Source organism: Synchiropus splendidus, chromosome 6, assembly GCF_027744825.2.
Source record: "Synchiropus splendidus isolate RoL2022-P1 chromosome 6, RoL_Sspl_1.0, whole genome shotgun sequence".
NCBI lineage: Eukaryota > Metazoa > Chordata > Actinopteri > Syngnathiformes > Callionymidae > Synchiropus > Synchiropus splendidus.
Genome location: NC_071339.1, coordinates 10,189,841 through 10,214,410, shown reverse-complemented (window position 1 = coordinate 10,214,410; position 24,570 = coordinate 10,189,841). Strand labels below are relative to the sequence as shown.

Below are 24,570 nucleotides of genomic sequence, written 5' to 3'. Positions count from 1 at the left end.
ACCTCCAGATGTGCTCGCTGCCTTCTCACCTCCGGATAAGACGGGGGGGAGGGGAGCGCGCAGAGGAGCGCGGGGGTCCAGCAGGGAGCAGTGACCGGCCTCGTGAACGTAAAGAAAGATGGATCGCGAAGTTATTTAATCTTTCTTCTATCATTAACTGCGACCTACCCGGGGTAAAAAAAAAAAAAAAAATCGCACTGCTTCCATCTAGTGGACGAATGCTAGAACTACATGCCCACTCATTGTTTCTGTCTATAAATAAAAGAATCAATGGAAGAAAAATCATGTTTTCAAGTGACTTAATGACAAAACGATGAAGTCATTCACGTTGCAATAATAGTTTAATTCTCATCAAAAAAGGACATTACACATACATTAAAAAACATTCAGATGAAAGAGACAGGTCCTGCCTCTTTCTATGGCTGCCAGACTCCACATTCCTGCAGTACAAGTTCTCTTCTCTCTGAAATCCACCAACCATCTGACCTCTTTCACCCGTCTCCTCATCACTGCCTCTCCGTCCTGCCAAGACTAACACACAGCAATCCATTTGTGACAGTCTACTCTGACCAGGCTGATGAACAGGGCGTGGTAATGTAACGCGAGGTGAAGGACAGGCACACATGTTCAGTGTTACTTTACATACATTACATCCACCTAGATGAGCTGACTTTCCTGGTTACAAGAAGGTCGTGACATTCCACTGTGTTTATTACAGACATTTACATATACATGAATTTGTAAAGATCAAGACATGTAATGTTATATATGTCATAAAGCAAATGCTGCTGTATGGTGATTTAAGTCTCATCGAAGTTCCTTCCCAGTCAAATCACTTATTTGCAGCCGCAGAACAAGAGTCATGCCCATGAGTTATAATAACAGATTCCCAAGACAACATTTTAAAACTCGAGGCAGAAACACATGTAAAAATATTCCCAGAGGAATATTGGAAGAGGTATTTCGGACAGTAACAGAGTGGGTTACTGCTGTGGAGGAAGGATTCTACGATGAATCATTTGTATTTTTTTATGCTATTATTATTATTATTTTTTTTTGTTTAGATTTCCCCTCATCAAAAGTCGTGTGCCACGGTTTATCTCAGTCATCACACAAAGTCTATACACACTGGAAATGAACTGAAAACTGAGTAAAATATATTATTTAAATTATTCTAATAAATGATAGATCTCAGAAAAATAAAATATATAATTTTAATATCTACAGAAAGTGCTACTTCAACTAAAATATTAGAAAACTGCACCAGCGCTCACAATGACAAGTGCTACTTTCTACAGACGTGACTCACAATGCCAAATGAAGCACAGGTTTTCATCATATTGACTCCTTGTCTATCACAATGTGACTTCGTAAATGCCTTTTGGTCGAAATCTGAAACACTTCGAATACACGAGTAGAAAAACAGTCAGCGGTTAAACACATAAATTATATCTGAACAAATTATTGCTTAAAATAACCGTCACTCCATCACACATATTCAAGATTCAGAATTCATACATTCCTGATTCATGTAGTGTTACAGACAGCTCCCACAATAACTAATATTCCAGTCTAATTTCTCAAGTAAGGCAAAGAAACACGTGCATATTTATATCCTCTCACAGCAGTATAAATATTGTTTGTGTGCTTGCAGCTGAAGCAGCAGTAGCTGTGCTTTCTTGAGGTGTCTACAGTGAATAATTTCCAATTGTTTTGCATACTAATTTTCTTGAAAAGGTACAGAATGGAAAACACAAAGTAGATCAGAGTAGTGGCTTTGTGGGTAACACTGGGTAAATAATGCTGAACCCTCACATTCCCCCAGCACGTTTAGATAAGAATCTAAGGAAAAATCGAAATAAATGGCGGAAAAAAACAATGCAGTATGACGCCCTGAACTATCATTAGTTTAGCACTACAATAATAAATATATGTGCCAGGAGGACTGGTTTTTACATCAACTTCACACCTCTTTTGACAGCCGATTTAAACTAAGGATGTTTAACCATGCTTTTAAATGTATGTAACAGCTGGTTCTGCGTGAGTTTTTACTTTGATTTGTGACTTTTGTTTTGGTAAGCACTTGCATAACTGCATTTATAAATAAATAAATAAAATGTTTGGCAAATCACTTGTAAAAAACAATCACACTAAGAGGTGACGGTAACACAGAGGTCTGTGCTAGTTATAGCTAATAACTATGGTACCTGGCTTGGTTTATTTTCTGCAGTAACATGAGAGCGTATGTGTCGGTGTCTTTGCATCTGATCGGAGATGCTGCTTGGTACTGCAGGTGAGCAGCATAAGAGACACTGAAGCTCCCAAAGGTTGAAACAGTCGAGTCCTCTTCCAGCAGTGGTCCAGTCACAATCACATCCTTTACTCATCTATGAAGTCCAGCCCTTCAATCCTGAAAGACACACACACGCACAGAGTTGAGGGCACCAAGCTGGGTTCAATACGAGAGCCAGAGGGTAACGGGAGTGAGGAAGGAGAGGGGGAGGCCTTGCCTTCTCAACAACCACTGATCGACAGTCCCTTTGGTTGGAATCGAGGGATATCCACACAGTGGATTTAGACATTTCAGCAGAAATATTAATATTAGACGGGTCGGACCTGAGGAGCACGGACAGGAAAAGCAGGGTGAGGAGTGGCAGGAGAAGCTCAAATACAGACGCCATGTGAGAGACTCACCTGGGATCATGTGCTTGCTCAGGTGGCTCAGGCGCAGAGCTCTGACTGGTCATCGCAATAGCTGTTGTGTTCTCATCCGTTGAGTCGACAACTGGTTCCTGATGGACAAATGTTGCCAAACATTAACTAGCACTCAACACTGCAGCAGTGGTGGCTTCTAACGCTACCTCCACAATCTTTTTAGAAGCGTCATCAAGATTTTTCTTCTTCCACTCTGGCATTAAATCATCCAGGTAACTCAACTCTCGGGTGGAGAAACAGAAGTCCATCAGTTTGCGTATGAAGACGAGCGCCAGCACCTGCAGGGCCGGAGAGGTTACAGCCAACAGATCTATGACACAGAGAGGCGCCGGGGTCGGGCGGCTCACCATCATGGGAAACACGATGGCAGCAGGGGAGGTCTTTATAGCCCACAACGCTATCAAACATGTCAGCTGGGTGACTGTGAAGAGGTGGACCTTCCGCAAGGGCACGTGGCGAAGATAGATGAAATCTGGCTGATGCTTTGCTGGCATTCCAAACAACTTCAGGCGGTCAAAAAACTGAGGAGGATGGGAAAGAGGCAGATGATGATGGATATAAAACTATAGTTTCAGCTCTTGGATTTACTGGACAGAGGGTCAGTGCGATTTATTTTGCAGATCCTCTAAGGAGGAGAAAAAAACCAACAAGAATGTAAAGACTGTTTTGATATTTGGCAGTAATCTTTAGATTAGATTAGAAGGAAAGGCATTTAAAAAAGACTGCCCTGGAGATTCTTGGGCTGCAAAACTACTGCATTTACTAACTGCTGATACTCATGTAACTCAGCATTATATAAATCAACATAAGGCATATTTGAAGCAAAATTTACCAATAATGTAATGTGCATGGCCATGTTGGGATATATATATATATACATATATATATATATATATATATATATATATATATATATATATATATATATATATATATATATATATATATATATATATATATACATTTGCTTATGTCCAACTGAGGCCGCTGCTGTTGGGGGAACTGCAACTAGAGGTGTGTCTGGCCTTTTGCAAAAAACCTGTTGTTTGCTATTGAACCAGCCAATGTTCATACAGGTTTAACTGAAGTGGGAGGGCGCTATGAAGTGTCACTCAGGGGGAAGTAAACTCTGGCCAAATGACAGGTTGCACAGACACTGAGAAAGTCTTGGTTCCCTCCCTTAAACTATTTGCTTTATCCAACAATGAAGCATGACACTACATTTGATGAAGAAGTGACACTGAACACGTCACGACTCGCAAGCTGAACTTTTCAGGCTCAAAGCCACGTTTGGGAACTGACATATAACCACTATTCAAAACTTAATTGATACTCCTAGACTGTCAAAGTTTGCTTTGTGATTAAAAAGTGCGCGAAAAACTAAATGCACAACAAAATAAATGCGCTCCCAAATGTGAAGAGAGAAAGAATCATTGTTTTTATGAAGCAAGTTCAGGCAAAGAATGCCGAGGATTTGTCTGGAAACTCAAAACTACAATAAAATCATGCAAAAGAGAAGAGATAAAATCGAAACTGTTTTTTTTAAAATAAGTAAATAAATAAATCATGATATATTTTGCCAGATTGCCGCCCCTTTCTGGACACAATTGAAACAAATACATTTTCTGCAATTTGTTTCTGCAAACAGCCTGGCAAAATAACAACCGAGTGTCAGTAGATACAGTTTTTGACAAATTAATAGGGATTTTCTATGGGAAGGATAGGTTCCTTTGGTGGTGTGTCTCAGGATTTTGCAATGAACCAAGAGTGCCGTGGCTAGAAAAGGTTGAAAAACATAAACGTAGAGAGGGCCTAATGTGTGTGCTGACTGGAAACGGGACTTGAAGACGTGAGGCGTCCTCACATCCAGACTAGAGTCCTTTTCAGTTCTTGTAAATGAAGACAGTTTGTAGCTTGAGCAGTTAAACAAGAGAAAAGTAAAGAGCACATGTCTGAAGTATAAGTTCAACTTCAAGTACTCGATGCAGCACAAAATATTCAAGTAGTTTAGCCCATGCAAGACACAGCAAAATGCTCGCACGGTTCACAGTACCTGGATGCCCTTCAATGAAGACACTCCCATGTAGAGAAAAACTCCGTACAACACAGGCATCGGAATGATCTGGGAAAGATGGGACAGTTAGAACCTTAGTTATCGTCAGTGCCACACGGGGGCAGCATTCCTCAGCGGCTCTAACCTGAAGGGCTCCGGTCATGAATACAGAGCATCCCATCAGAAGGAATATGAACAGGCCCGTAAGCCTCTGCTCTTTAATGCCAAGGAAGCGAGGTTGCTCCCCAGGAGCCAAGCTCTCAGACTCCAGCTTCAGGCTGTTGACGTGGGAGATAGATAAGACAGTGGCAGCCACAAACCAGGGCAAACCCATGATGGAGCACACAGCGAGCATCACTCCAACCACCAGCAGGTCCAGGTGGTACCCACAGCCTTTCTGCAAAACACGCCGTGAGTCACCACGGAGTCTCAACAAGGAGGCTGAGCAACTCTTCCCTACTAACCACTAGCTTGTGCTCTTTCCGATTCACGATGACAGCCGTGATCTGCTGGTCCATGAAGATGAGGATGGTGCAGAGCAGCGCGGGGATGGCCGCTGCCAGGACAGTCCACCACGGATTCGTACCTATTGGACTGATATACCAACCCCTGTCACCCCGGGTGGGCTGGCGTTACAAATGTAACAGCGTGAGCTTCTGCACAAAAAAAGTTCTTCTTCATAACTAACGGTAAACGGTTACGTGCCTTTACCTGGAATTTATTGGGGACTTTCAATTTCTGAGAGGGAACGCCGACAGAGTAGTCCAGAAGAGCCATGAAGACGATGGTAAGAAAGACTGAAAAATCACTTATCATGGAGCGCACCTGGACAAACAAAAGCACATCACTCTCCTCCAAATTCACATTTTCTCTCTGCTGTGTAGTTACTACCTTGGTTGGAAAATAACGGCTAGTCTTGAACATTTTAAGAAATGAAGACATGGCAAAGGTCATGAAGAACAAAATGGTGGACCAGAAGAGGACGTCCGGGGTGTAGGGACCGCGGTGTCCGCAGGCCGTCCCAACAAATTGCCCATGGTAACTGATGCACTCCTGCAGAGACGGATGCAAAAGGAAAAATTCAAAAGCAAATTAATGAAGGTGCAAGAAACATCCTTATGTGACCAAGGTGAAGGGTCTCACATATCCTCACACGGAAGAGCTACCTTGACGGTGAGGTTGGCCCATTGCACATTCTCCTGGGTGATGTTTCGCTGGCTCCACATTGCTATTGTTTTTTCACTGGGTTTATCAGGAGCTTCACACCTACAGCTACACAGAAAGAAGCAAAGAGTCAAAAGACAGAATACAATAACCTCATTACAATGCAAGCACATTATAGAAGAAAATATTTGCAAAAGCAGCACGTAATGTAGCCATCCAGCTGACCATTATTCATGAATCTCAGATACAAAAATTACTTCTCTGACGCCAAAATATCGAGGGAAATATTTGTTACTCATTTTGCAACTTAAAAAAGGGAGCCTTGTTATTGCAACGGTTTCATGCAGGACAAGATAAAAAGTCATTGAACTTCCTCTTCAGAGGAATAGTCATAAGGGCATGCAGCACCAGATCACGCCTTAGTAGAGACATGAAGAAAAGTTTGGTGGCTCACTATGACAGAGTGAGTTTGTCCAGGTCGCTGTGTGCGTTGAACGGATAGATTTCCGACAAGTGAATCAATTTCTCGAAGGCTTCATAAATAAAGATGATGCAGATGAGGGATGCAAAGGACTCCTCTGTGAAGCGGGTGATGTAGCACACTAGGGAACTTGCATCTGTGGCAACCAACAGCAAACACAGGAAAGCTGTCCATAAGCCGATGCTACTCCTCAGAGACAGATAGGAAAGGCTGTAATCCCTGAGCGGAACAGAGAGAGTGGAGTCAGCAAACCAGAACAGATCAACAGTCAGCAAGAGTCAAGAGGCTTTGGTGAAACCTGCAGAATTTAAAGAGGATCTTCTCGAAAACCAGCACAGGCCCGGTGCTGCCCAGGATGGTGAGAGGTTGTCCGGCAAACAGAGAGTAGGCTACTCCGGTCATTGAGGCGCCAAACAAGGACTCGATGGCGCTCTGGAAAGAAGACAGTGCCTCTATGTGAGATGGATTTCCGTTTTATTTCTGTCACTGAGTTTGCTTTTCGTTCACTGTTCTTACAATGCGCCCCTCAGTGGCTTCACCCAGCAAGCCTCCGAAGGTGATGACTGGAGACATGCAGGCACAGTAGAGGAAGAGGAAAGAGGCCATACACTGGAGACTGAGACCGTCTCTGAAGTCACTCACAAAGAAGGGAGCCTTCCTTTTAATGTCCAGTAGCAACCCCCCGAACAACCTGACAAAATCACAGAGGTGCAAGCATGTGATTAGAAATGTTGACAGACAATCTTGTGACCATCAGACAAGATAAGCCAGCAACCCAACAGTGAAGGCGTGAACACACATATATATATACATATATATGCCACTGTTGCTGAAGCGGCAACCTAAAATAACCAGCAGCAAAAACGTCCATTCAAAGCACTAATAAAGCTAGTCACACGTCGATTACATTTTTTCAAGTTTAATCTACGACACAATTCCTGAAAAACAGAATCTTCAAAACTGGAAAATGTAAACATCATGGAATCAGGTCTAACATGTGATGGGCTAGTTTGTCTCCTGAACCAGTACATCAGCAGGAAATGCAATGGTCTGCAATGCAACTCTCACCCTTTCTCTGGAGGTGACTTCTTTCTTCATTATTTAATTGTGAAGAAAAAAAAGCAAGCTTTCTCATCGCAAAAACATATGGAGTAAAAGAAAGATGAGGAAGACAAATTTTCCGATGTAAAATCTTTGTCATAGATATAGTGGAAAATTACATACTTTTTTTTTACTCGCTTGAAGAACTAGCTACTGTTTAGATGCAGGAATGTGTTGTTACTTCCTGCCACTTAAGGTTGAATCTTCGGACTGCTCGCACTCATTCTTCATACTCTGATTCACAGCTTTTGCGACCCCTGTCGGTCATTTGATGCATCGCAGTCTCAATGAAGCCGCTAGAACAGCACTGTGTCATTCTCACATAGAGTGACATTAGTGACACAGTGGGGAAAGTCAACAAACACGGACAGCATATGCTCTGGCTGTACGATCTTAATGTCTTTGGGATCATAAAGCAACTTCATTGATTTTCACCTTTACTTATTTTAAATTGCCACAGTCAGATCTATCTATCTAACAACAAAATATTTCAATACATGTCTGCATCCACACGGGACGCTATTGTAAGTCACGCTACCATCCCTTGATCACGCAATATTCCAGTAATGACTGCCTTGGAGCAGACTTCATTGTGGACAGGGCAACTTTGGAAATGATTTGGAGCTGCTGCTGTGGTTTGGCTGGTTCGTCCCCCGTGTTGAAGAGGTGCACACTATAACTGACAGCATCTAGTTGCTGCATACTGCTCGGCCCAGGAGACCACTTTCCCGGAGCCAATTCAGAATTCATGCAGCTACCAAAACTGTAGTTCATTTTATGAACTATTCCATCGTCACTCTGACCACACACATTACAAACTGGTCTCCAAAATTGACAGTAGATGCCCTGATCTTTTGCTGGCTCTGTATGGCACCTAAGACGAAGATGGAAGATTTACTACCAACAAAAGAAGAATGATTTCACTTTTTTTTTGCTTCTGGCCAGGCGTGCTATATTACTGAGGTGGAGAGATGCTGCCCCGTCCACACATGCTCAATGGTTGAGAGATATCATGTCGTGTTTAAGCCTCGAAAAGATCCGCTATTCTGTGAGCAGTTCTCCAGAAAAATTCCAAATTCTTTGGAGACCTTTTATCTTGTATTTTGAGAACCTCAAGACACTATAATCTGTACCTTTGAACGTCATTATTTGTCCAATCTGTATTTAACATGACATTACTCTAGATATATTTATATTTTTAGAGCGGTACGAACCAGACATCCAGCTTTGTTTAATTATTAGCTTTTTTGTCCTTAAACTATTTGTGCTTAAAGATGGGAAACTAAACTCTCAACTGACGTAAGTAAAGGGAGGGAAGGGATATGGTTTGTTTTCATTGTTTCTTTTTCTTTTTTCTTTTTTTTGTTACACTTTTTGTTACACTTGACTTATATATACTTATCCTTGATATACTACATGTATAGCTCACATTTTAAGTTAGGGTTTTTTAGTTATTGGAGTTAAAAAGCAGAATTGCAATAGAATACGGCACAATAAATTGACACCTCTCCTGAGCGTCCCCCATATTCAAAGCAGATCCATGAATAGTACATAAAGAAATTGTATGACCTTCCTGTCCTCTGCAGCTCTGGGCCATGGTGATCAGCATGGGGTAAGTCATCTGCCTGGCAGGCGGTGCCATTAGGGGCCATCGGCATCTTCCTCTTCTCCTGCAGCCAAAACAGAGATCAACCTTTAGCATATCAGGAGACATTATTATCATAGCAAACCAGGCATGAGGCTATAATCCAAACCTCAGGTTACCTGAGATGGGACACTTTTGGGCGGCTCAATGCGGATGGAAGGATCCCACTCTCCTGGTGGCAGGACCGTCACCTGGTCCAGAAACTCATCAATCCCAGCCAACAGGTCCTTTCTGTTTTTAGCCTTGTAGGCTACGTAATGGAAAATCTGGTCCAGAAAGAGAGGCATACTTGAGCGTCCATACGTTTTGTTTTGTTTTTTTAGATCAAAGCATGATAACTTGCCTCATCCGTCATGACAGTTCCCATGGAGCGGCCGATTTGATGGTACTGAGCAGCTTTTCCAATCGGGCCCAGCAGAATGAAGATAAACCTTGCAGATCATTCACATGTCAATGAACAGACGATTGGACGTGCATCACTTCTTAAAACCTTTGGATTCCAAGCATAACAAGGACCTGGTCCGTATGGGCACTTCAGTCAGTCCACTGAGCAGCACGGCTGGAGAAAGCCTGATGAAGGCAATAATGGACCTCTCCAGGAATTCAAGCTCCCCGACCAGTATGTTAGAGGCTTCAGCTCCTTCTGGAATTTTCTTCATGAAGTTCATATCCACCTGAGACGACAGGAGCGTTGAGAGACAATGCGAGTGATGCAGCTGGTGTGATCAAAATCTCTAGTGTAGGGGTTCATCACTTTTCATGACTCACACTTTACAGACCAGATTGGACAAATATCAGACCTAAGCTTGTTATGACACTCAAGATTTTTATGAATTAAGTATCGTAGTTTCCGGACTATAAGCTGCTACTTTTTTTCTCACTCTTTGAACCCAGCAGATTATATAACGGCAAGGCACATATATGGACTTTTACAGGCTAAAGAGCATCACACTGCCAAAATATTGAGCCTCGTCACATCAAACCGATAACATCCCAGGCGTTTTATTGACCTTAAAGCGCTCAAAATGCACTGTTTTCATCCGCGTGTGCACAACTCCGCCAATAGAACCGATGTCCTGGACCCTGTTTAGAAGGGATCTTCATGCATTTTAAAGCTGGGTGCACCATTGACCTTTCTATGATACAGACAGAACCACTGTACCCGCGGCTTATAGACCGGTGTGGCTTCTGTATGAACAAGATCTATATTCCTTCTCAGATTGAGTGGGTGTGGCTTATATGCCAGTGCCCTCTATAGTCCAGGATTTATGCTATATCTAATGTACATGCAGTTTTTCCAGCCTGAACCTTGTCAATGAACAATGCAGTAAATAGAAAAGCGCTCAGAGAGTGCAAACCTCCATCAAAAAAGCTCCCAAGTGTCCTTCAAACAAATAGTCTGTTATGAATATAAGTGCAGGACCTATGTGGGAATGGAACCCTAACCTTCTGAACAGTGTGTCATGACAGAACCTCAGTACTGCAGGGGAGTCAGTGGAACTGAAGAATCTTGAAACAAATAAGCATTGGAAAAAGTTCTCGCCTCGACTTAGGAAGGAACGGACCAGGTCAGCACGGTGGCAGGTTGGAGCACACTGAAAAACGCTGCCCTTGTTGTTCACTTATGAGCATTGTCACAACTGCTCATACGAAAGACACTTTTGATGATGAATTATTATCATCATCATCATCAAGATTTCAGCTACTGTGCTCAACTAAGGTCAGATTTAACTTTCTGTTCACGAAGCGCATGCGGTTTACCTGCTATTTTATTTGGCCTCGCTGCTATGCTAGTCTGTGCTATGCGAATGCCAATGTATTTTTAAGGCGACCACATCAGATTGTAAGCAAATCCACAATTCCACAATCCTTCTCTCCCACCTTAGTGAATTCAGCCGGAGTAGCATCCTGTCCCACGGCAGTTTTGGAAAGCTCGGACGTCGTCGGCTGCGGAGACGTAGCTTGGCCAGCTGAATGGTCAGGAGAAATTCACATCTCATAATCATTCAACGTACTCTACAATTTGCAAAACTGCTCATGTGTAGTCAATGACACATGACACTCGTCTAGCTATCACATTACCCTCAGACTGTTTCCTGGATCCCTCAGCAAAGGAGCGCACCATGGGCATCTTTTTCTTCTTCTCATTCTGGTGGTGGTGTTTCTTCAGCAAGACCTCGCGCAGCTTCTCGCGTACACTCTCGTCCAGCTCGTGAGATTCTTCTTGATGGTCCAGCACCATGTCTGTGTCACACAGGGCGGATGGATCTGAGCGACTGAATGCCATGATGTTGTTAATACAGACACTTCAGTAGTGGATCAGTCAGTGGTATTGACTCCACAGTGGCCATGTTGGTTTTGCTGTTGTTAGAGACTTTTGACTCTCAGCTGCCCCCTTGTGGAAATAATGGTGAACAGCAACGCCACTGTAAAGAACACTGGAAGTATGTGATCAGTAGCAGCCACATTGTTTGAAACGGACTGGTGCAATTTCATACATAAAGGGAATGTAAATGGGCCTTTAAGATGACGTTTAGAATTTTGGCCCCATGTGTAATGGCCAGCAGCATGATTTGCATAACCCCAAATCCTTAAAGGATATTGTGTAGTTTTCTGCACCATTAAGCACATTGTGCACGCAATAGACTTCACCACACTCCTCAGCATTTGAGCTCTCCTGCAAACACTGGGGAGCAAATAGATTTGTGTCTGAACTGTATCCAGTAATGAGGAACAAACGGCTAAAACCGAACTCACCTGCGATCTCCCCAAGAGACTGGGCATGCATGTCCAGCAGCACCGTGCCATTGATGATGCAGCTGCGGAGTTCAAACAGACTGTGGAGGGACAGAGAGGCCACATAGGGCTTACTCCATCGCTCGCCTCCATCCTCCACGTCTTCCTCAAACTTAATCCACCTGCGGGATAAAGCCATACACAGACACAATGCCGCCTTTAAATGAAGTCATTTTAGGCTAATGTTATTTATTAAGTTTATCAATCTGAGAAGCTCTAAAGAAACTAGACCCTCTCTGTATCACTGAGGGAAAACGTGGCATAGCAGTCGGCAGCGTTATTGGCATGTGACTTTAGCACAGGAACGACTGACCTGGCTGTTTCTTTCCACTCCGAGCCACTTCTGTCTTTCACACAAATCTCATCCAGCTGAGTGAACAACTGATGGGCCACATGTTCTTCATCCTCCTCTGAGCCCAAAATGAACCGGACGCGCTGAGAAGGGGTATCTTCGAGAGAACAAGTTGAAGATCAGAGACTTTTCAGAGAAAAAAAGACCTGTCCTTAGAATAATGAGCAGAAAATTCATTAAAAACCTCACTACAGAACAAGCGCACGTGGTCTCAAATGGCTCCTGTTCCCTGTGACCCAATCAGCAGCTGGTCAATTCTAGCCGGAGGCTTGTGTGACTTTGTGAGTGCACAATATCGACCTTTCATATTATTGACCTCCAATGTGAATGACAACACCCAGTCGGTCCAGCCGGTGATCCGCATCACTCCAAACTTTCAGTCATGGGTTCCTTGTCACAAATTTCCAGAAAATTTCATCCACCCATCCGTCCAGAACTTTTCAAGTTATTTGGAACAAAGACGGACGCTGGTGAAAACAGTCACCATCATATTAATAATTCAAACCAAGTCGCCGTCATTGAAAAAAAAGAAAAGGAAATCTGTAAATTAGTCTTGTAGTCCAGACCACACCAACTGAGACCGGGACAAGACCAAGACAGTAAACATAAGGAATCTAAAAAGGATTCACAAATGAGCCCCAGTGCAGGTTTTGTTCTTTTGAAACAAGCTCACATTGGTGAACCAACCTTCTAGTGGATCAATTTGTGAGCCCTGATAAATAGAAATATAAAAAAAAAAAACGGTAAAGTGACAGTGATTACGACAGCCAGTCATTCTCGACTGGTCCTGAACAGTAATCCCGAGTTCGCCCAGTCCGAGAACAAGTAAAAATGCAATCGAGACCAAGACCCTAAAAACAGGGTCCAATCTAGAGAACTACAAGACTGTGTGAAAAATGCATATGTGAGAAATGAAATTAGTTAAAAGTAAATATATAAATATATGTATATTCTAAAGTGAATATACAAATAAATATATATGTAAATATATATATATAGTACATAATGAAGTAAATATATAACAGCATCAAAAATTCTGTCCCAGCACCAAGCACGTCGCTTGTCTGTCAAGCCACAAATTTCTCTGGATTAAGTGGTTTTATGTATTTCTTTTTAACAGAATAATTCTGACAGAAACATCAGGACATGAAAACTTCTGCTAGTTCCTGCCTGCTGACCAGACATGCGAAGGAACGGACCGGGTCACGACAGCGGCAGATTGGAGATGTAAATGACAGCAGCCATTTTTGACCACATGAATGACCACACCTAGTCATGTTTGCGTTCAAGAGGATCGATCTAACAGTCTCTCACTTTCTCTCTTTGTTCATGCAAACAGTCATGTGGAAAAATCAGTACCCTGAAATGATATTGTGGAATCACTTTCCTCGCTTGGTTGGGTTGCAGTGCTTTCCGCCCTTTTATCTCTCCTGCGGTGTCGAGAGCCATGGGCTTTGTGGTGGCGATGGATCTGCCTGGGCATTCGAACTCCAACAAACAGAGTCCTGTGGCCTGGTGAGGGCAAAAAAATATTGGTGAAATGTGGGCAAGAATAGTTACTGTCATAACCATAAAAATTCATTATGAGATTGACTCATAAGCTCCAAGCACTAAGAGTTTTTAAAACGAGATTAAATACTCGCCAGCGAAACAGTCCTTTACTGATAAATTACGCTGACATATTTTCATTTAACGCCAACGACCTAATTTAACAGCTCTGTTTACGGGAAAAAAAACAGTCCTTGCTTTTATACTTTTAAGTCACGCTAAGACATTTTGGGGAAAATGCTTTTATTAACACATTAGTGACACCAGAACAAAACAGGAAGCAAAGGCTTATGATTCTTTATTGCATCACTAAAAGAGGTCATATCAAAGACACAGGTGAAAAAAAGGAAACTACAGCCAACGTATTGATAAGATGAAAATGGGCTGGCACTTGGCAATAGTCAGCCTGACACTGAGGGGCGAGCAGCGAGAGAGTCAGGTTGCTGACAATGCTATCAGCATGAAGAGGGAGTCGAAACCATCATGATGGATTTGGATCTTTTTAAGTTTGTGAAACAAGATTGATCATTATTTGTGGATATCAAGAGATTTTTGGGTGCAGTGTTTACAGAATGGAAAGTTCAGAGTGCTGTGATGTCAGCCAGCCCTGTGTCTCTCACAGCCATAAGTTGAGTGGTTGCTCACTTTACATTTAGTAATACTTTTTATGTTTTGAAGAACTATGTGCGACAAGAGGTAATGAACTCACCTTCAAGCTCTTCCTTCTCATAATGGATGTTGAGCACTGAGCTGGTCCCCCCCTTGTCCACCACCACCTCCTCATCTGGACGCTGATGAACACATACGCATAGGATCCAATGTACAGCACATTAGTGTAGTTCCGTCATCAGTCCCTCGTGTAGTTGGGGATTATTTGAAAAATTGTGGTGAAAGTTGAGATCATTTATGGTTCTCTAGCAACATGATGGGAAATAAGGAGCTTTACAAATGAGCAATGTAAAAAACTAGTGTCAGTCTTTAGCCAATAAAAGGCTGCAGTCCAGGCTGCGATGATTTTAACCAAATATGCTTTATTCGCAAAAAGCATTTTAAGTGCAAAGAACATATAGACACAATAAATAAATAAATGAATATGCTAAATAAACACTCATTATAAAGTGAGTGCATCTTTTTTATGATGATGTTCCGTGAGTAGTTCGGGCTGGCAGCGCGTAGTGAGCACCTGTTGTGTTGTTACAGAGCTCCTCACAAGGGCAGAGACTGAGAGGTAAAGGTGCGGAATGTTTGTGTGTGTTGTACCACGCTCATTATAACAGTAACTGCTGATAAGTTCCACAGGGTCGCAATGTAGAGAGTCAGAAATAGAGCAGAGAGAGATGGATCTCGTGGTCAGCCATGTTTGTTTATGTCCACCCTGTATAGTGTTTGGGTGACGGCGCCCTGCACTACTGAGTTCTGCTTTTTAGTTCCGTCTATTCTCCACTTCATTCATGGGAATTTGGACATTTCCGTATGGATTCAGAAGCGTGTGGCAATATTTGCGGCAAATGTGAGTGTTTGGTGTTGCACATGACGTCATCTCAACAAGGAATGGAGACTAAAGTGAGTAGTGGAATTGGAACGTCGTGGTGATCAGACAAAATTACAGCAGCTCACAGAACTCACAAATATTGGTTGGAATTGAGTTGCGATCACAACATTGCCATTTCCCGAAGGGACTGCTTAAACTCATTTAAGGCAAATTATTTTGACACAATACTGTCCCCCTTAGAACTTGAAGAAACTACCATTTACTCTCAGCCTGATCCTTTGCTCATGTTAAGCTGAAAGGGGCATTTCCCTTCTGGAAATCAAGGTTCTGCTCTTCATCAGCAAACACAGCAAGTTGCTTCCCAAGCAAGATCACAGAGACAAGAGCGAAAGCATCATCAGATTTAACAGAAGCAAGCAGCTTCCATGGATCAATAACCACATGCAAGCACACGCAAACAAGCACAAAACGCAGCGAATCAAAATTGGAAAATACAAACACGTCAATAGCATGTTGCATCACGTTCTCAACGTAAAGCTTCCGTAGCGTGACCAAAGCTTCCAGGCCTCCCTGTTGTGCCACTCAGGAGGGAATTGGATTTTTGCAGCACTCTGCAGCATTGAACAAAATGAATTTCAAAACAATAAATCCCACAATGACCGCTTGAAGGAAACCCTTTGCATGTCACAATTTGGTACAATTTATTCTCCTGGGATGAACACAAAATCTTACTCAAGATCTTTAAATCCGTCTGGCAAGCGCTGCACTTCATCCTATGATTGAGCAGCAATTGTTGTGCACTGTGCAGTAATAACTGCAATTCATCTTCCAGAAGTGCTGCAGGGGAGTGTTTGTTAACATTACTCAGCGGGAGACATTTGGAAGTTCATGAAGGATGCTATCCCTTTTATGGGATTCACACTTCATTCCAAGTCGTGCTCAGTTCATTCTGTATTAACTGATACTGAGAGAAATGACTAGGAGGAAGAAAATACTTCACCTAATAACATCAATAAACAGTACATGATTGAGTCTTTTTGTAGTATTCTGTAATTCTGATGGTTGTGGTGGCTGCATTAGGTTGCCACTCCAGGTGCCAGTACCGAATGCACAGCTTACATTTTGTAAACTCAGCATATGGCAAAACTTTGAAAATACATTCAATTTTTCAGTGATGTTTAAATTCTGATGAAGAAAAATACAAGACAGGCATTATGACACTGCTGCTGCATGCAGTAAGTGCTTGGCCCAATGCCTGTTTTTAAATCCAGAATTTCTCCTCATAATCCGAGAAAGATTCGGCTGTAGTCCCAGTCTGTTGTTCTCCCTGTGACTTTCAGCACCAGCTTGTCTCCACCATTGGTGTGATGGGATTCCATCCACTGAGCTTTCCGTTAAGCCTCATATATTGCCTGAAGAATGGGTCTTTAATTGGACTCGTGACTCTCAGTTCATCCATTTAGGCTGACTCACGCTTCCGTCAGATGTCTTCAGGAGACGTCTGCACATTGCAGTGGCAAATTGTTTTAAAAGATCAGATAGTACATTAAATATTTTTTATTTCACTGGGGAACGCCTATTTGTCAGCCTTACAGTTGTCTGAAATGTGGCCTCGGGCAAACACTTTTTTTTTTTAATTTACAACTTTTAACAATATTGCATGGATAGTCCAGAATACATTTTTAGAAATGTTTTCAAAGAAATTAAATGTTTAGATGATTGATTATTTGAGACATTTTAGACAAAAAAAACAGTCACTGTTAACAAAGTTAACAGTGAACGGGTTAATACAAGGCTGTAGTTTAGTTTGGTTGCACACTCATTGGACACTGCAATTGTATTCTCGCTCTCCAACACTTTCAAATGTCCAAAAAGTTCAACACTGTATGCAGACTTTGAATCACACGCTGCGCTGGAGTGTCGCCAAGATGACGGCCTGAGTGGGCTGCTCTTAATACTTGACATCATAGACCACATCTTGGGGCCCGCCTTTCCCAGATCAAGTAGGCCCCGGGACCAAACAACAATTTCATTTGTGATCAACAACCATATTTAATCTACTTACACGTAAACAAAACAAAACCTTGTGAAATTACATGAAACCTTGTGATCCTCGCAAAGATATTTGTCATTGAAAAGTCCAACCAGCAGCAGAACCAGGTGCAAGTCATAGTCATCAAATTTACTGAAGAAAAAAGAAAAAAATACACGATGAAAAACTGAATAAAATTCTGAATACAATAAATATCATAAGACCATGTCTACGTATCATAAAATATATATATATTTTTTAATTTAAACGATGAAAAAAAGATGTAAGTAAATGAAAGTATCGCCGTAAAATGTTCTAATACATTTTCAAAACTGCTTCAACTGGTGCTTCCATGAACAGTTTTTATTTTTTTGCAAGAACTTCTCCATAGTTGTTAACTCTCACAGATATGCAGCTGTTAAGTCAATTCAATGTCACACTACTGCCACCATACGTGGCTCATGAACTGAACATCTCGCAGCCCAAAGGTGTAAAACAAAAAACCTAGGGGGCCTTCTCAACTAATTAAAAGTTCAAACAACACTTAAGGTGATGCTTGCATCTAATGGAAGGTTTTACGCAGAGGGGCCATCATTTATTCTTTTCATACCTGCTTCCATTGCCTGGTAACCACGGACGTCTTGCTTACGGGCTGGATTTATAACCCGAGACTAATGTCGCTAAAAGGTTACAGCCGCCTTCTGAAACTGGCCTCAACCTGCTGCAAAATGGCCGAACGTGATGTCCTTGAGTAAATGACCTCATTCAAGGTAGAAATGAGCAGGTGTGTGGGTGGAAATTAGAGGCTTAAAATCAACAGGAGTGTCGACAACAAACTCTAGAAGTACACAACGTGACTGATACCACAACTTAACTATGTATACCATAAACTACTCCTGCAGTGACAGTGCCTGGCAACTTTGCAAACCATACCATCTAGGGATGAGCGATAACTTCTCGCGCCTCGGTGAAACACCGTGGTGAAAATAGTTGGATATTGGCGGCGTCCTCTTCGGCGCCCCCATTAGGATTCACTGATCGTGGACACACTCTCACAAGCAGCACTAATGCTATGACCCGGCATCAGTTAGGGACCATCAACAAATTCTAAAGCGGTCAAAGTATTGGTGACATCTTCAATAAGACAATGGAAAACAACCATTTTAGGAGAGAGAATTGTGAAAAGGTTTTTCATCACACAAGAGAAACGACTGACAGTTTGTATAATGATTTCCAGAATAGAATTTGACTAAATGATAATTTATTCACATGATTTCTAATATTTCTTCAATAGCATCTAGGAAATGTGTCCAGACTGGTCCACAGTTAAAGTCAACTGTTAAGAAACATGAGATACAGCCGACAGATGGCTCAATTTAACCCCTAAATAAAGCTGACAGAGCAGTCTGTCAGACACCAGCGGCTTCTATCAGAGACATGAAACATTGAATTTCTCATCTCTGCACTCAGTTAACTATTATATTGAAACATACACAAATAATGATGTTGGAGACAAACTCCAGTAACATGTTTCAAGAGAGACTGTAGTGTCCAACACATGGAATAGAATGAAAATGTATTTATCATGATAATTATTGCTATCGCTGAAATATATATCGTGATAACTTTTTTTTTTTTTTGTCCATATCGCCCATCCCTAATACCATCCAATTCCAAAGCCACTAGACAGGCCTCGGTTCACTGAGCATTCGGTCGGCTCAACATCTAGGCACATTTTAAAAGGTATATTTAATGAACGTCTCTATAGACTTCCTCTGTCCCCAAAGCTCATTTTCCAGACGTTTTGTTGAAGAGCACGGCAGTGAAAAACACAGAGGTGGTAATTGCTCTTGAGCAAATAGAGCAGCAGTAATCCGCATCAGACTTTGGTCTGAGTGGGGCGATCGATGTGCCAGGCCAACATGTTCCCGCTACGACACCATTAGGATTTGGAGACAGCAGGGACTATGCCAGCATGGCGACTAGAAAACAAGTGGCTGTTTAAAACCGCTCAGGCCGAAAGAAAACAGAAGCTTCAAATGTCATTAGCTATGGCGTCTGCTGGACAAAGGGTTGCCATGTACGCCAGGAACTACCATCTTGCTTCCTCTGAATAAACACTTGTCGGACGTTAGAAACTGAGTTAGTCAACGGCACCTGTCACTACCAGACATGGTGTCTGGAGCCACCTCCACGGAGGCGACACGCTGTCACGCCACTTTCAACGAGACGCCACAAGTTGTGAGGTGTTTTGTGCAGCACCTGGGTCAACATTGCGTTTAATGTTTCTTTAAACTACTCATCATCGAAGCAGATGCTCCCAACTTTTTTCCCTCTGCACTATCCTGAGTCCACCACAGCTCACAGTCGTAACCTTTCAAACTAATTAAACAGAGGTTCTTCCGTGTGATTGAATTCTCTGACCAAGAGTGGCATTATTTCTGCGGTGAAATGACTTCAGGAGAGTCAAATAATTAATGGAGAGCCTTTTTGGCGGGAGGCCAAAGTGCTTCAGGAAAAGATTAAAATATAAATTCATACAGAAATGCCACATATGTGGCAGAGCCACACATAAATCAGACTTAGCCAGGCTCTTAGCTATGGGGCCTCTAGGCCTTAAACTGCCTTAAAACATGAGAAAATGGATGCCCTCCTCCATTCTGAACAGGACGCCCAGTTTTTCTCAGCAGGACGCCCTAAATGTCCGATCACCAGTGCCTGTATAATGCCCAACTCGTAGTGTCAACACACTGGTTTCCATGAAAGGAGTGTTTCCTCCTGGTAATTTCGCCGAACATGATCAAAATTCACACATTTGCAGCCATAGCTTGGCCGACATATTTGTTTACCGGCGTAATCTCGCGGATATCCACATCTCACCAGTCGCCACACTTGCGACATGGAGGCGTGTGGTTATTAGTGGGATGTCAGATACTGATGACTGGAGGAAAGTGCACATAAGTTCCAAACTTTAAACAATTGTTTGCAAAACTAAGTCATAGATTTTTAATGTGAGGACTATTTTGCCATTTTTTTGGCACAAAGCCCGCTCCCTCTGCTCCTCCCGCTCCCCAGTGCCATTGGTGTCACACGGCCTTTGCCGAATGTGAGCAAGATAGCTTAACAGGGATCAAAATTCATATGGCTCTATTTATTGATTTTCAAGTGGTAAGCTTTTACACACACACACACACACACACACACACACATAGGTGTGACAGTTTAGAAAACCATCACAGACACACAGCTGATACAACTGTATGCTTATCTTGCCTAAATACATGAAAGAATGAAAGATGAACAAAACTGTAGACATTAGTCATGTAGCAAGGGAAAGAATCATTATATATTTTTTTTTCTAATTCATCAATTAAGCTGCAGCTACTGAGTTCATCTCTGTGAACAATTATTTGACTCAGATGTTTGTTTTTATGAAGTTATTTTCGTGCAAATAGTTGTTTGCAGTTTCTTTTAAACAAAGCAACTTATTTCAGTCGATGACCTGGTGTGTCAGGAGGAGAGGGGCATCCTTTGCATCCTATACTGACAGGCAACCTTCAGTTTCTTCTTGAGGAGACCTCCTCTGTGCTAGACCTGTTTGGTGGTAGAGCATGATACAGTACCTTTGTCGCTACCTTGGTTGTTGTGTGATTGTTATTGGCCTCTCAACGGGTTTTCCTGGCAACTTTGGAGGCGGGGGGGACCTTATGCTTCCTGCCACTCCGACTGAGGGTTTTAACAGTGTGGAACTTCTTGTGCTTGTTGATGATGCTCTGGACTGTTGACACAGGCACGTCATACTGCTTCGACATGGCCTTGTAGGCTTCACCTTTACTGTGGATCTGAGCGCATGTCGTTGACACAGATCCTCACTGAGCTCCTTCTTCTTGGCCATAAATGATCAGAAAATGAGAACGACCAGAACATTTCCCCTCTATTCTATAATAATTCTGGATCAACTTTTGACCATATACCTACTTACGAGAGTAAGCTTTAGCCACTCATTTGCGGGTTTGTGCCTAGCAAAGACAAGACACAAGATACACAGGAATTACCAGTATAATAGCGTTTGCAAATGAAGAATCTAACGGCGTATGAAAATGTTTGAGGCCAAGTGTATCTACAGCCATAGCTCAGTGAGTATACTGCTCTGGTATGTGTGCCAACACGTTTCCAGGATGACAGCTGACAGGGAAGAGCTTTTAAGACCGCTGACTCAGACTTGGTTGTAGAAGAACAGGAGTGCTGTGCATAGAGACTGTGCACAAGACTGGAATGAGACCAGCTATTATGTGGTCCAAAAGGACCGGGGCAGAGCTGAGAGAGGCGTAGCTGATGACAATGTATATTTAATTGGTTGGTAGAAGATAAAAAGAGGAGACACCAACAGGCGCAACTGAGAGAGAATCGAGAGACTGTTACAGAACCGTCATCATAAATGTTTCAGCTCTGTCTGCTGAAAACAGAGCGACCATAGGGAATCCTCTATCAACAAAGAATAACCTGGAAACCTTCATCTCAGGCAAGTGGCCATCACAGACATGATTCATGAAGTCCTGCAGTCCATTCGCTCAAATTCTTTCAGGGTCCATGTGTTGTGCCAATGTGTTTTACACAACTTTATTTTCCATCTTTCAATGCTTATGTTACTCAAAATATGTATATGAAGAAGCTTCTTATTTCCTGTCATGTTGCTCCAAAACCATACATGATCGCTAGCTGACTTTCACTGCAATTTTCAAATTTTTAATCTGCTGCTAAATCAGTCATTTTTGGCCGCAACGATCAATAAAAAAGTATCACAATACTGTGGCGGCAGTAACACGGTGTCCTCTGTTCCCTGTCGGTATGTAAACTCACTCTATTCATACATACATACATCATCAGCTAACCACCACTTAGTCCTGTTCAGGGTTGCGGGGAATGCTGGAGCCTATCCCAGCGGTCACTGGGTGAGAGGCAGGAATTACACCCAGGACAGGTCGCCAGGCCATAGCTGAGCACACACACCGTTCAAGCACACACCTAGGGGCACTTTTAGAGTGTCCAATTTACTTAGTGAGCATGTCTTTGGACTGTGGGAGGACACACACAGGCACAGGGTGAACATGCAAACTCCCGGTCCAATCTGGGAATTGAACCCACGACCTTCTTGCTACTCTACTCCCAGATAGAAATACAAAAATACCACGGGCTACAGGAGAAGAGAAGCGATAGCAGCTCACTGTCTAACCATCACATGTCACCCATTTCTCTCCGGAATAAGCCTGTGATTTTAGTCGACCCACCTCCATCTAGTTTATTCTGAATGGATTCTCGAGCTCCTTCCTCTCTGAATGACTGCTGTGCTGCATCAGTGGCCCCAGAGAATATATCTCACACAGAGACTTTGCTTATTAACTACACAGACAGCTGACTCTTCTGCAGGCACCAGGGGCGAGTGTTCAATGGTCCATTCGCCCTCACTGACTCCCCTCATCAGCTGGCAGAGATCCACAGGAAATCAGGGCTCATGCAATTACCACTCTGAAACCTCACTCCTTCGCTCCTGGAGCTGCGCTTCTGTTGCATGGAAGCAGCTCCGATGGCGTCAAGGTCATTCGAGGGCGGGAGTGGAAATAACGTTGGGTCTAGTTCTGAAGTGTTTACCTGCCTAAACACACCGGTGTGTTGTTGAACAACACTCGCACCGACCGAGGCGCCTTGAACGTGTGGCTACACGTGGTTCCTTCTCAGAACAACAAGCCCAGTGGACAGCAGCAGTTGCTAAACACGTAACTTGTCATGGCAGTTCAGACTGAATTTGTGCGTGAAAGACAATGCGGTTGGCCACAGGACGGTTGGAGATTGAAAGTGCAACATGGGGGAGTTGTAAATGAGGAGTGAGACAGAGAGGAGAGTGAGACTACCTGGTAGCTGAGGATGCTCTCCGGGTCGCTGACGGGCATCTTCGGGAGGAAAAGGTTCACAGGAGCCGAGGAGGATTCAGTCGCTGGTCGCTTCGCTAGAAGACACGTTTCCCGTCTACCACCGAGGACATGTTGACTCCACTCCTGTGGCGAGCAGGGAAATGTGTGGCTGGCTGTGTGTCCCCCTCCGGTGCGGTGATGGTCGCCCTGCTCGGTCTGCAGCTCCCACCCTCCTGTCCCGAGTGAGGACGCAGGATGCGGAGGAGCGCTGCCGCCTCTCAGCCTATCAGTGCGCAGAGCAGCCGCACGTGCGCGACGCTACGCTGCTGCTACCCAACACGGTGAAGTCGGAGACTGTGAAAGAGCACAGCGAGTTTTCAGCTGGAATTGGCTGTGTTGTTGTTGTGTTTCACGCGTCTCTCTACAGCAGAATCTCTTTCCGACAGTAAAATGATGCTGTAGAAATAAAGAGATTCGGGTCAAGATCCCAACAGCACATCATAACTTTAAAAAGACACTGATAAATGAAGTGTGTATTCTGAAAACGTGATGTACACGCGGCACGATAGTGGGTATTGAACCTGCAGAGTACATAGAAGCGCAGTAATTACTCCGTAATAGACGGTATTTCATGGTCTGATGTTGCATGAGACAACATTTCTAATAACTGGCAACCTCTTAAGTGTAGTGGTAAATGGTAACGCTCCGAGCTTCCGTACATTTGTCCCGGGAGATATTTAACACGCGGTTCTACGATGTTCGAAACAGTTTTGTTGCGAATTAAGTGACAGGGAAAGAAGTGCATTCGGCGCCACCTCGTGGAACTTGAGACTATGAAACTTGAAGACGTGACATGACTTGAAAAGGTTCTCTGACAGAAATGTTAACGCTTATTATCGAATCGACCAATCAGAGAATAGACCGCGACCACGTGAAGGCTTCCACTGGATTTGATAGAGCTAAGCAGACGCTACCTTAGTGGTCACTGGTTGTCATAGCAACTTCAAACAATCTGCAGAAGCATGCGTTGTCGTCATGGGAACAGTCCACAGGGTGAGTGAGGGAAGCAGGACTCAGCAAGGTCAGTAAATGCTATAAAACTATACAGTGTACTATTATTATTGTACACTGTTATTATTGTGGTATTTTACTGGCATTATATATATATATATATATATATATATATATATATATATATATATATACACTTTCTATACGTTCTACTCAAAAATCGCTCTAAAATCGCTGGATTTGAACAAATATTTGTTTGAGAAATATATGA

General features: G+C 42.9%; 1 protein-coding gene across 5 annotated transcripts; it reads right to left on the bottom strand.

Annotated features, from left to right (window-relative positions):
• Positions 1-332: 332 nt before the first annotated feature.
• slc4a8 (solute carrier family 4 member 8) lies at positions 333-23,529 on the bottom strand. 5 transcript variants are annotated; one of them, XR_008414779.1, is made up of 26 exons: positions 23,289-23,529; positions 14,565-14,646; positions 13,667-13,819; positions 12,269-12,404; positions 11,917-12,077; positions 11,242-11,403; positions 11,041-11,129; positions 9,676-9,833; positions 9,503-9,590; positions 9,279-9,425; positions 9,084-9,184; positions 6,930-7,104; positions 6,712-6,845; positions 6,387-6,632; positions 5,935-6,040; positions 5,660-5,821; positions 5,480-5,593; positions 5,233-5,394; positions 4,914-5,165; positions 4,769-4,837; positions 3,063-3,236; positions 2,862-2,993; positions 2,695-2,792; positions 2,511-2,616; positions 2,208-2,410; positions 333-531 (listed from the first exon to the last, which is right to left on the bottom strand). XR_008414779.1 is itself a non-coding variant. In XM_053867091.1 (25 exons), the coding sequence occupies exons 1-25, from the start codon at positions 23,325-23,327 to the stop codon at positions 2,405-2,407; spliced, it is 3,252 nt and encodes a 1,083-aa protein (XP_053723066.1). In that variant the 5' UTR covers positions 23,328-23,529; the 3' UTR covers positions 333-2,404. The 5 variants fall into 5 exon arrangements, 3 of the variants coding, with proteins under 3 accessions (XP_053723066.1, XP_053723068.1, XP_053723067.1); XM_053867091.1 differs by having other exon boundaries at positions 333-2,410; XM_053867093.1 differs by lacking the exon at positions 2,511-2,616 and having other exon boundaries at positions 333-2,410.
• Positions 23,530-24,570: the final 1,041 nt, after the last annotated feature.

What these genes read in the sequence shown, in the direction of transcription:
- slc4a8 (XM_053867091.1), bottom strand. Translation starts at nt 23,327, where the DNA reads ATGCCCGTCAGCGACCCGGAGAGCATCCTCAGCTACCAG. An exon ending in ATCCAGGAAACAGTCTGAGG is followed by an intron (nt 11,130 to 11,241) that starts GTAATGTGATAG and finishes CTGACCATTCAG; the next exon opens with CTGGCCAAGCTACGTCTCCG. An exon ending in GAACTGTCATGACGGATGAG is followed by an intron (nt 9,426 to 9,502) that starts GCAAGTTATCAT and finishes TTTCTGGACCAG; the next exon opens with ATTTTCCATTACGTAGCCTA.